The 13,626-nt window shown below is 44.9% G+C and overlaps 1 protein-coding gene across 1 annotated transcript in view; it reads left to right on the plus strand.

The window, feature by feature from the left end:
- Nucleotides 1–2,841: 2,841 nt before the first annotated feature.
- Nucleotides 2,842–13,626, plus strand: part of ANKRD28 (ankyrin repeat domain 28) — a 173,435-nt gene continuing 162,650 nt past the window's right edge. The window contains exon 1 of the mRNA XM_088445445.1: nucleotides 2,842–3,321. Within this exon, the coding sequence (XP_088301571.1) occupies nucleotides 3,295–3,321 (27 nt within the window). The 5' untranslated portion in view covers nucleotides 2,842–3,294. The remainder of the gene's footprint in view (nucleotides 3,322–13,626) is intronic.

Raw genomic sequence — 13,626 nt, forward strand, 5'->3', positions numbered from 1 at the left:
GCCCACTCTTCATTGACTGGCCCCCGTCCTGCGGCCCGCATCCTTCGATCGGGCAGCTGCACAGCGCAGGAGCTTAGTGGCGGCGGCCCCCCCCAGCCCAACCCAATAGTCTAACCCCCCTCCCCGGGCCTCCGCTCCCCAGTCCCGCTGCCGCGATCGGAGCTTAACTTCGATCGGGCAGCTCAGTGCACAACTTAAAAAAAAAAAGGGCGACGGGGGAGCTGCTGGCTGCGCATGCTCAGCCGCTGCAGCTCCTTCCATAACCTTTTGCTGAGCACGGGGCCGTCAGTCAACACTGACGGCCCCGCCTCCAGCCCCTACGAGGCTTGCCTTCAGCCTCCTACACAGGCAGCGCAGCACAGCAGACGCAAACCAGAAGTTTCGGATCCATGATGTGCGGTGGCCCTTCCTTACCTCACCCTCCGTCGCCTGCCATCAGCCCCTCTTATTTTTTGTGCCATGCCGTCCTGTTCCCTGGGGCTGCAGGAGATGATGAAGTGGATTACGCAGGGGGTGAGGTGCAGCTGTGCCTCGGACGGAGAGGAGCGGGCACGGATGGCAGGCTCTCCCAACACACTGTGGCTGTCAGCGCTGAGAAAATGATGTCAGTGAGCTGAGGTGACCCTGGAGAGGAGGTATTTCATGTTCAGTTTCTTTCACTCCTGTCCAGCCCGCTTATTCCCACCACTACTCCTATCCTGCCCCTGCTTCCCACCATTACTCCTATCCTGCCCCTGCTTCCCACCATTACTCCTATCCTGCCCCTGCTTCCCACCACTACTCCTATCCTGCCCCTGCTTCCCACCATTACTCCTATCCTGCCCTTGCTTCCCACTATTACTCCTTATCCTGCCTCTGCTTCCCACCATTACTCCTTATCCTGCCTCTGCTTCCCACCATTACTCCTATCCTGCCCCTGCTTCCCACCACTACTCCTATCCTGCCCCTGCTTCCCACCATTACTCCTATCCTGCCCCTGCTTCCCACTATTACTCCTTATCCTGCCCCTGCTTCCCACTATTACTCCTTATCCTGCCCCTGCTTCCCACCATTACTCCTATCCTGCCCCTGCTTCCCACCATTACTCCTTATCCTGCCCCTGCTTCCCACCACTACTCCTATCCTGCCCCTGCTTCCCACCATTACTCCTTATCCTGCATCGAGCTTCCCACCACTACTCCTATCCTGCCCCTGCTTCCCACTATAACTCATATCCTGCCCCCGTTCTGAACTACTACTCCGCCTGCCCCACACCATTATTACTCCAAGCCTGCACCAGCTCTGCCATTACTACTACTCCCATCCTACCCTCAAATCCACACTACTACTCCCATTCAACCCCCTCCTTCCCACTACTACTATTTTCATCCTGCTCCTTGCTTCCCACTACTATTACTACTCCCATCCTGCTTCCCACTACTGCTACTCCCATCCCGACCCCAGCGGTGGTGGAGTTTGTGAAGTTTGTGCTCCAGCTGCTATTTCTGGTGGGGACGCACCCTATTTTTTTTTTCCTGCGGTGGCCAATGTGTTTTTTCTTCTTGTGGAGTCCAATGAGTTTGTATTTTTACCTGTGGAGGCCAATGTATTTGTTTGGGGCCGGTATGTTTTATTTTCTTCTAGTTGAAGATAATGTGTTTTTATTTTTTTCATGTGTGGACCAATGTGTTTTTTTTTTTTTTCCTGTGGTGGATAATATGTTTTTATTTTTTTCATGTGTGGACCAATGTGTTTTTTTTTTTTTTTCCCTGTGGGGGATGTTTTTTTTTTATTTTTCATGTGTGGACCAATGTGTTTTTATTTTTTTCATGTGTGGACCAATGTGTTTTTATTTTTTTCCTGTGGGGGATAATGTGTTTTATTTTTATCTTGTACGTTGTTTTTGTGTTGGGTGTTCCTAGGCGGTAACAGGGGTTTGGCTACAGAGACACTGAATTGCTCACACTGGAGGCCATACTTAGACGGATGATCTGCACCTAGCATAGGGCTGTTGAAAGTTCCAATGGTGCGACCGATGGTGGTGTCTAAAGTCTTCAGGGTCTATTCACTAATTCTTAGAGATATAAGTGGAGAAAAATAAGTCTCAACCAATCAGCAAGCAACTGTCATTTTTCAAACACAGCCTGTAAACTGAAAGGAGCTGATTGTCTGAGACTTATCTTTCTCTCTCTCCATGGATTAGCAAATAGACCCCTTAGACATTGAAAGTGGGCCTCTCAGTCCTTGCATATTTGCTTAAAGTCACAGACGAAACTGTAGCAAAAGAAGCACGGACGGCTGCAACTATGTCCACCTCAGAATCGGGCCCTATGAGAAGGGATCCCGCCCCCTAGACAAACCCCGCCCCCATGAGGGCTGCTTCCATAAATTTCCCGATGCTGGTTTTCCGTCCCAATCCGCCCCTGTATAAAGGGCATTACTGAGTGTGGTATAATGTGTTATAAAGGGCATTACTGTGTGTGGCATAATGTTATGTTATCTAGAAAAAAGTTGTTTTTTTTTGGGGGGGGGGTCGCAACTGGGAACTTTCGCTCTGAGCTCCACAATGTCTAGAACAGGCCCTGATCACAACCAGTATTCTCAGTGTGACATTAATGCAGAGGAAATGCGGCTACTCTCCCCCTGGCTATCTGGCGGCTGGCTGAGCGCTGCTGGGTGTACGGGTACAGACCGGCGAAGGGGAGTGGACAGATGCGACATTTGCATACAGGTGTCACAGGAATCACGTGACTGACAGGCGTTACCTGGAATCGGCTATCACGCCCCGCCCCCTCCGCTGCAGCCTGGAGGCGGGGATGCAACGCGTCACAGTGACGTCGGTGACCGTGTGCCACACAAGCTCCGCCCAGTCCCGTTTAACCTTTCCGTTGCCGTTTCTGTATCCCGTTCCCGGGATCTCTGTGTATGGGTCGGTGTAACCGCTCACAACACACCGACCGTCACCCGGGACAGGGAAAATAGTAATAAGGCAGTGAAGCACTACGCCCGCACCGCCGGCCCCAGGCGGGATACTCAGGCGCCCCTTCACCCGCCTCCCACATTGCCCCGTCTTAGTGACGTAGGGTGAACGGCGACCAATCAGCGCCGTGGCGGACTGGGGTTTGGCGGCGGCTGTGAGCTGTGTGAGGAAGGAGACGGTAGAGCCAGCAGGAGGCGGAGTGCGTACTGCTCCCCCCCACCCCACCGCTCACCCCTCGGGCACAGGCCGGTCGCCCTCACCCTCCCCGAATCCTGGAGGAGCTGCATGCAGGGGGCGGAGGAGGAAGCCTGACCCCCGTCACCGCTCTGCGCACCATGGTGTTCCTCAAGCTGCGGGAGCAGGTGAGAGAGGGGCGGCCCCAGTTACCCGCTGTGTGCCGTACTGACACCCGGGCCCTGCACTCTGCCTGCACTGTCACCCTGCAGTCCCGCCTTCCGCACACCTGTGTGTACATGTTTCTCATCCGGCTGTTACATACTGCCCACATGTGTGTGTAATATATGCGTACATCATCCGCCTGTCACATACTGTCCATACTTGTGCTGTATGTGTCTGTACATATATGTATATCATCTGGCTGTCACATGCTGTCCATACATGTACATCATCTGCCTGTTATATAGTGTCTTAATTGTGCTCTGTGTACATACATTATCATCTACCTGTCACATACTGTCCATACTTGTGCTGTATGTGTCTGTACATATATGTATATCATCTGGCTGTCACATGCTGTCCATACATGTACATCATCTGCCTGTTATATAGTGTCTTAATTGTGCTCTGTGTACATACATTATCATCTACCTGTCACATACTGTCCGTATGTATACATGTATGTTATCTGCCTGTCACATAATATCCACATGTGTACATGTATAATCTGCCTGTCACATCCTTTCCAAATGTGTTTCCTCTGCCTGTCACATACTATCCACATGTGTGTACATATATACATTATCACTCTCACATACTGTTGTGTATGTACATATATTTATCATCTGCCTATCACACTCCATACATGTGTTGTCTACATATATGTATCGGCCTCCTGCTACATATTGTACGTATGCATACATATATTAAAACCTCATCCCTATATCAATGTACATGTTCTAACCAAGTGTGCTTCGTGTGTCTAATTATAACATCATACTCATCTGTATAAGATCTGTTGCTGCTCATTTCTCTACGTATGTATAGAGATATATTCATCTGTCACTGCATGTACTTTGTGTACGCATGAAAACATGACCCGTTTGTTACATGTTATCAATATATATGTGTATATATACATGATCTGTCTGCCACTGCACATACTCAACCCGTGTGTGTGTGTGTACTTATGTAAATATTTAATCTATTCCTGCACATACTGTTATTGTGTGATATACAGTATATTATAACCTACTGTTCTCCATAGTCTCACTTAATTCTACATTTACAATATTACAATTGGTCAAATTGGTCTATTGAATTTATATTTATTGAAATGTCTGAGTTATAAGATATTACATGCTGTACAATATACACTATAACCAGAATTGGTAGTAAAGAGCTGCTACCTTTCTGAGAAATATTCTAATGGAGTGCAGTCACTCCATTCAGTTTTTTTTTTTTTTTTTTTTTTTTTTTTTTTAGGGTAGAGCTTATTTCCCCTTCATGCTAGGGACCAGGAAGTGATGTGAGTGAGGGCGGAAGTGCAGTTCTATGCACATTAAGGCCACCTAAAGAAGAAAGTTGGCCACTTGCGGTCTTGGTGTGCTAGCCTCATGATTATATTCCCCCTTCTATGCCCACTTGGATGGTAGGGAATGACACTGGACACTGACTGATGATGTCAGGGTCCTGTAAGTGAAGGGGATTTAGACATTACCCTTTTTTTAGTGGTTTCAGTCACCGCATATGTATGGTAGGTCTTGCTGATAAAATTTCACATTTATTTTACGATAGTAATTGAAAGTATGAAGCAATACATATTTATTTTCCCTCTGTTTGGATACATAATCATAACATGGAATGTATGCTGCTTGTGTGTATGAAACAATAGTTACTATTTATTTACAACTGTCAAACAAAATGGTGTGTACATATTTATATATCACTGCTACAGTTCTGTACATCTCATATCTACTTTTATTAAGGTTTCACAGAGTGCTTCATAATTATCTTATGTAATCCACCTTCTACGTATTGCCCTTGTAGTACCGGTTCCTACACATTTGGTTTGCTTGTGGCCTACAGGTGCCGTTTCCACTCTAGGACAACAGAGCACCTGAGTTCAGGCTACTGGCCTCGGTTTCAGACCTGCCTGACTGCTTTCATCTCCATTATTTACTAACTTGATCCATGCACATTACATTGGTTTATATTTAGCTTTCCTACAATCCAGTCAGCAGTACTCTCTCTAGTGGGAGCAGTTTCCGAATTTGTACACAGTCTAATGCTGTGTGTTGATACATATTACTTTTAATGCTTTGCTGACTTTTCTGGTAACGAGTCTATCAGAAAGTGGTTGCATCTGTACATGCCGGTGTAATTGTCATGCAGATATTTAGTATTTCTCTTTAATTTGTAGCTATTCAAATTGTGAAGTGGCAAAACATTTTTTGTTTTTGGAGTTGCTTATGTTTGTAGCCACTCATAGTGTTAAAAGTTGTTGTGTATGATAAACTTGTTGATAAATGGGACCCTTAATCCTCAAAAGAGATCTTAGACTACTGGACCCATTTTAACAGTATTCCCCAAACTCAGTACTCACAGCCCCCTTGCATTCACATTTTAAGGATATCCTTTGATGAGCACATATGGTTAAAGCATATGTGGTTATGGAACTAATTAAGTAATCTGTGCTCAAATATGGACATCCTTAACCACTTACATCAGGGCTTGACACATTTTTTGAAAATCTAGGAGCCAGGGTGGAAGTGTAGGAGCCAGACCACTGCCTCCCTCTCCCCCACCCCCCAGGATTAAGGAGCACATCTCTGTGTTATGCAGCTGTTACACACACTATACTAGTCCACAAAATGGCCACTGTTGTATCGATGTATTAAACGGGAGACCCCCCTCGCCCTACGCAGCTCCACCCTCCCCTCCAGATATAACAGACCATATTTGTACATAAACAATAGTTCCAGAAAGTACTACCCTTGCCAAACCCCGCGGGGCCACATCACTGATTACGTACCCCCTGGGCATCTAACTCCACAGCCACACCACTAAGTGGGTACCCCCAAGTAAACCACACCTCTGCAACCACATTGCTGTGCAGATACCCCCAGGCAAACAACCGCTTCCCCCACCCACCCACGTCCACATTATTCAGCAGCTAAGCCCCCCACCGGGCAACCAACCCCCACGGCCACACAACTAAGGGGGTACGCTCAGGCAAAACATCCCTCCGCACCATCCCCCCTTGGTCCACACCAATACCCCTTCAAAGCCACAATCCCCGGCCACGCATAGACCCTCTTACCGGAGAGCTCTGTGCAGCCGGAATTGGGTGACAGCAGCCGGCCGGAGCGGGCGGCAGGAGTCGGCGCCAGCCGGTACATCCAGGCACAGCAGTCACCACAGGTGACACTCAGCACATACACTCCAGTAGTGTTCACTCTAGCTCCGGCGGCAGGCAGGGCGCCGGAGCCAGAGAGGGCACCTTTGTGTGTGCGTCCGAAAAGGGGGCATGGCTATTGAAAAGGGGGCGTGTCTATAAGACGCGTCCCCTTTCCGTCACTCTTGGGGGCGTGCCCGGCACTTACGGACACGCCTGGCAGCCCCCAAGCGCTGCAGACAGGGAGAATAGATGCCGAGCGCATGCACCCGGTGTCTATTCTCCGGCAGTGACCAAGTCACCGCACATTTCTCCACCCGTGGGACACTGCGACCCGCGGGTGAAGACGGCACCCGCAGGCTGTGAGGGCAGGGTGCTTATTGCCCTCCAGAAGGAGGGCAGGGTGCGAGCCCTGCTAAAACAGCCTAGCGGCAACGCTACTCCAGTGCATGAAATGCCCGCCGCAATCTACAGGCATGCTCACAAATCTCCACTGGGGCTGACAAAGATCCACTTCCTCCCTTCCTGTAAAATCTGGTCGCCAGGCAGCAAAATTTGGTCGCCATGGCGACCTGGCCCCCGGGATTTGTCCAGCCCTAACTTACATAATGACTTTTTTATTTACAAAAAGGCCTCCAAATTGTCTTAAATTAAGAATATATTTTTTAAAATGTACAGTATTTAAATATTTTATTTAAAAAAAAAATTGCATACGAGGTGCCTCATATACCACTTCCTCTGCTTTCATGCCCATAGGACACTGTAACATTACCTCCTAATTCCCAATAGCAATAGATTTCCCCAATGGCATTACACCCCATTCCCCTACTAATAATATATCCCCAGTGGCATTAACCCCACACCCACCAGTGTCCATATTCACACAACATTCTGGTGGAGAAATCATCAGAGAACGCTTCATCACTGTCATGGGTACTGGATGAGAAGGAGAAATCATTTATTTGACTGTGTTTTAAAATCTGTCACGTAAACTGTGCTTATAGTAGCCATGCACCGTTTTATTTATTTTAAATAGCATATTCCTTTTTTAAGTAGATCTTAGCGTTTCTGCTTCACATCCTCTCAGCATGTCATGTGGTGGCAAAGCTGGGAGGATGTCACATTGCAGACGGAGCTCAAAGGAACATGCCAAAGCTTCTCTGCTCAATATATCATGCCATCCTGCTGCGATTAAATGTACAGATTTATCCCTCGTTAATAACAATCTTAAGAAACAAACCCAGGAACAAAGGTCATAGCCAGGCTTCTGCTGATAGCCTGCCACCGTGATTTAAGTTAAAAACAGACCAAAAATATTTTCATGGCATTGCCACTTTAATTTAATTTGAAGTGTTTTTCCTCCTCCAGATTAAAGTATTGTTTTGTACATGGCTACTGTAACATTACTGAATATATTGTTTTATGTTAGGGATTACCTAGCATTGTAGTTATGAAAATAGACTGAGGTTTTCCCTTGGTTGTGGCACAAATATTGCATCTAGATGTTATTTTTTTAATTCAATTAGAACAGCTGGCTATTCCTTTAGCCAAAGAAATGTCTCTGCCTTTAAAGACTCTTCTGGAGACATGTACATGTATTTAGCAGAAATTGCATGAGGGCACTTAAAACCTATTACGCCTTCATTGTGAGAGATGCAGTCAGGAAGCCGACTGTCGAAATGCTGACCGCCGACTTTCCGACTGTCTAATCCCGGCAGGGGTCTAACGGCAGGCACCAAAATCCCGACACCTGTCATTTTACCTATGTCGGGAGCCTGACGCCCGGCATACCGAGCGAAGGTAAGCCGGGGGGGGGACTTAGGCTAGGGTAAGGGGGAGGGGTTAGGCACCTTCGGGGTTGGGTTAGGCACAGCACCCCCACCCCCCTGGGAGACTTGGGTTTAAGCTGCGGGGAAGGTGGTTTAGGCACTTGGGGGGGGAGGTTAGGCACCCCTAAGGGAGGGTTGGGGGTAAGTTTAGTGAATACTTAAAATACTTACCTGTTGGGATCTACACTGCCAGTCTTCGTACCGATCCCCATTCAAAGGTGGACAACCTGCTTAAGTGAAAACTGAGAACTTATCCTCTGGTACTGTTTGGATCACCATTGACAGAGATATCGGAACCATTATATAATTTTGTTTGGTAGAGCATCAATAAAATTAGTATAACTTTTTTTTATCTTCGTTTTATATATTATGACTGTTTTCTGGACTAGGTAAATGGATATGTTTTTTTTTCATAGGGAATCTCTCAAGTGAAAATAACTAGTTGCTTATTGTTGGACTGTGCAAATTCCAGGAGGCAGGTAGCCTAAATGTTGGAAGTGGGGGAAAAACTGAAATGGTGTTAAATTATGCACCGTACATTGTTTACAAAAAAATATTATATGGGTTTAAAATCTTTAGGATAATTCAAAATAGAGTATACATCATGGCTATAATGATAAATCACAAAATGTCTTTTATTAAGATCGATTTCATTTTTTTTGCAGGGTAAAAGTTCATATTGTTGGATGTAAAAGTTGAGACACTGTTGCATAAACTGCTTGTAAAACCACAACCAACTGTAGTAGTTGTAAGAATGGGGAACATGAACGCTATATAAATCATCATTAATATATTAAAGACTTAAAATATAGGTGTACAGACACTATCAATATGAATAGTTCTTGGTTCCATGTGTTTAAAAAAACAACACTATTCATGAACGGCTGAGGCTGTGAGTGGGATAATGCCTTGAATAAAAGTGTGCCAAGTACAGTTTCACAAAAGTATAGTAACTATTTGTTAAAAGCATACAACATTCAGGAAGCAAATAAATAATTGCATTCAATTAGTAGTCCACCGGAATACTGCATAGTACATTTTTAAAGAAAATATTTTGGTATACTATACATGATAAAAAACACACTTTGGATACAATATTATTATATACCCATCAGCCATAACATAAAAACCTCCTGATGAACATGCATTTTGCATCTGGAACTCTCCTGTCCATGTCCTAAAAACTGTAGAGTAACTGGTAGTTAGATTTCAGTTTCTCAATGCTGGTCTGTTTTTTCAGGCATAAATATTACAAAATGAGCTATGGTATGCAGCCGGGAAGCCGGCGGACATAATCCCGACGGCCGGCTTCACAACTGCTTTATCCCGGGGAGGGATAAACAGGCGTCTAAATCTAGACGCCTGTCATTTTACCAGCGCCCAGCATCCCGATCGAAGTGATGCACTGGGTTGGAAGGTTAGAGTTAGGCACCCCTAAGGAGGGTTAGGCTTAGAGGGGAGGTTAGGTTAGTAAATACATGGGGAAGATCGGGATTTTCACCCATGTCGGGCAGCCGCTGTAATCATACAGATTCCTGAGCTGTAGTGTAACAGGTACTTCTAGAGGCTATTCTTTTTAGGAGTTGCATTGTCTACTTCATTTTAGGCATTATTGATGTCATGATCTGGTTTCCTCTCCTGTTCCTAAGGTAGGTACACACTGGCCGACATATCGGCTGTTCAATTGAACAGCTGATATATCGTGTATGCATCAGCGAGTCTGTACGAGCGATAGGTCTGGGAACGACGTTCAGACATATCGCTTTGGCTGTGTTGCACAGCCGATGCCCAGGCCGGCAGTGATTGACAGCTCAACTGGGCGGGAGCATGTAAATGCCCGCCCAGTTGTGTCCGTCAAGACGAATCGGGCAGTCTGTATGCAGAACATATGTTCTAAAGTAGAGAGACTGCAGATATATTGGTGAGGTGTGTACCCACATTTAGTTTGAAGTATGTATATATAAATAAGACATATGATGGGTTCTTCCTCTTGTGCTGTACAAAAATTGCACGTGTAGGTACATTCTTTGAACTTTGTCTTATATTTTCTTTTCTTGGAAAAGTCAGGCTTTTGTATATGGCATTACATAACATTTTCTATCTAGAAACTTGTAATTCTTGTCTGCTAACATATAACTTGACCTGCTATAATCCTAATCCAAACTATTGCATTCAGCATGGCCTTCTTTACATGTTTACTTTTGTAATTTCAAAGCAGTAATTACTGTATGGATGACTATTCCCTGTTCTATGCAGATTTTACTATTCCTTTACATATAAATCCTATGAACAGAACTACATTCAGTCCTTTTAAACTCATAATTATAGGGGTGGTGCTACGCAGTCTCTTTTCACACTGGCACTTTTCCAGCTCCCAAAGTGCTCATGCGTAACTTTTTTTAGATTGTTTTTGTGTATCTGAAAAAGTGCTGTGCTCTTAAATCTTGCAGCTTGTAGTGAATGCATGCTTAAAAAGCTCTGGTTGACCGAGTCAACTCAAATATAATGGATTTCAGTTATAGAACATCCTTACTGAACACTTTGGTCATTTGTTGTCAGAATTTTGAAAGTTGTTGGAGCAGGTCAAGCGCTAACGTGACATTCTTTGCACATTGAAAAAAAATGTATGTTTTCAGTTTGGCGCTATTACATGCTATGTTTTGTGAGGTGAAAATCGCCTGGGTGACGCTACCCTTTAATGTCTGTATTTATAGGTAGGTTTTAAAAGTAATTAATGTTTGTATTTAAATGCCTGTAATGTCCCTACCGTTTTCGTCTAAAATAAGGATTTTCCTTGTATAACACCTTTCTCAGATGGCGTCATAGAAGGGAAGTCTCTTGGATTTTTTTAGCATATTCCTGCAACCTGTATAGCAGAAAACTTTAAATGGCTTGCTCTCTACAGTACGAAATGTAGGATTCTGGGCTTTTTACGGAGAAGGTAATTGCGTTATCTTCTCCGTTAGTTCTTTCCCGCATAGCTGGGGTACTTAAATCATGCGTTTCCTCATTATTTCAGTACAATTTTGCTTGCTGAATAGACACCAGAGGAAAAAAAAAAAGACAAGTGGATGTGTCCATTGTAGAACAATGTCTGTTCACTATAAATCCATGAGGCAAGCGGACTTCACGAAACACCTGGTCACTCTTTGCTACTACTGGTCTGCAGTAAAACATATACAGGTTGAGTCTCCGATATCCAAAATGCTTAGGACCAGGGGTATTTTGGATAACTGAATATTCCGTATTTTGGAATATTTGCATACCATAATGAAATCTATTGGGAATGGACCCAAATATACACACAATGCATTTATGTGTTATATACACCTTATACACACAGCTTTATACAATATTTTCAATCATTTTGTGACTCAAACAAAGTTTGTGTACATACATAATATTCAGTTATTTTAATAATTTGTGCCTTAGACAAAGTTTGTGTACATTGAACCATCAAAAATCATAGGTTTCATTATCTCAGTCAAGCCAAAAAATTCCGTATTTCGGGAAATTCCCTATTTCAGAATATTTGGATATGGGAGACTCAACCTGTAGCTGTAAAAACGGAAATTAGCTCAATAGTTCCAGTCCAGAAAATGTCAGAATTTGTTCAATTGCACTCAATAAAAATAGAAAAACAAAATAACTTTTTTTTAATGGAAAAAACGTCCCACCGTGTGCTGCGATAGTGCTGATGTTAATTTGGACTATTTACAGAGTACCAGTCTTTAATGTTACAGATGGCCATCTGAATAGTATAAATCATCCCTGCCAGTTTAACATTATGAGCAGTGTCTGTAAATAATACCGAGTAGCGATGTATTTTAGAATCCCTTTAGAATGTAAGCTCTCACAAGCAGGGCCCTCCTCCCTCATTCTCCTTTCCTTACTCATAGGATTGTCTACTCCTAACACCCCACAAGGGCACCTAACTCTTGGTTGTTGATGCCTTGCTGCTTATTTGAGTGTTATGATCGCTACAAAAATGTTTATAAACTATGTACTTTTCCTGCATTGTTTTGAATGTCGCTGTTGTCCTGTTTGCTCATTTGTTTATGTACTTTGTAAGGCGCTGCAGAACCCTTGTGGCGCCATATAAATTAAAGTATGATAATAATGTATTTAATATGGCTCCTGCACTATAGGATCAACATCGTCACTGTCTACATAGGTAGTTGAATGCAGCAAGCTTTTATATTCTATTGGTCCTTTAGGATTACACAATAATCACTTTTCACCTGCGTTGCCAGTCACTTAACTAACTGTTGTTTAGGGACCTGTAGCCTTAGTTTCATTGCCTATATGCAAAAAATGTGCTTTGTTTTAGAATCTCTCTAATATATAAAGTTTGCAATAATAGATTATACAGTAATCTTCTATTGGCATGTATTTGTGACATTAATTGTTGACCTGTAATGATTGTAGACTGGCACGTGCTACTGTTAAGAATGTCAGGGGAGATTTATCAAGCCTTGAAGAGCGATAAAGAGGAGAGCAATAAAGTACCAACCAAAACAAACACACCGCCGGCAATTGTTATAGTGTAGTGTGGACCGCACTCAGGGCCTGATTCAGAGCCGGACGCTCTTTCAGAGCGCTCGCTCTGAATCAGTGCCCGCCTATTGTATTTTTAGAGCGGCCTCCTGGCCGCTCGCATAGCTGTGGGTGACCACCCACAGCTAGTGCGAGCGGCCAGGATGATGGTTGCGATGGTCAAGACCATCGCGACCATCGGACTTGCGACAAGACCCTTGTGGTAGGGTCTCGTTGCCGCAAGTCCCAGTGGACTTCTTGCTCTTACAGACTTGTGATGTCAGTGGGGCTGGCCCTAGACGGTAGGCGTTCCTATGGGAACGCCTCCGTCTGGGCAGCCACGCCCCGGCATGCCCGCCAAAGGGGGCAAGCTGTCACTCAACATCGACAGCACGCCCCCTTTGTAGCGAGACCCGGAGCGACGGCTTGCCCGTCGCTATCCGGGTCTTGCGCATGCGCACGACGGAGCCGCCTCCGTCGTGCGCATGCGCACTGGGCCAACATTGACCCGCTTGTGAGCGCTCAGCACTCCCGAGCGGGTCTGAATCGGGCCCTCACTGCAGTCCACACACTTAATGAAATGGACCTGGAGGGTGTGACATTAGGGTTTGCCTGCATACCATAGGTGGGCCACAGGTTGAAGACCCCTGCTTTATAGTATACCTTCACTAATCGGAGGCCCGTATTGAGTCTTGATTGTACAGGACCGTCATAATAAAAATAAAAAT

Source organism: Taudactylus pleione, unplaced genomic scaffold (genome assembly GCF_031769625.1).
Source record: "Taudactylus pleione unplaced genomic scaffold, aTauple2 ptg000380l, whole genome shotgun sequence".
In the NCBI taxonomy this organism is placed as follows: Eukaryota; Metazoa; Chordata; class Amphibia; order Anura; family Myobatrachidae; genus Taudactylus; species Taudactylus pleione.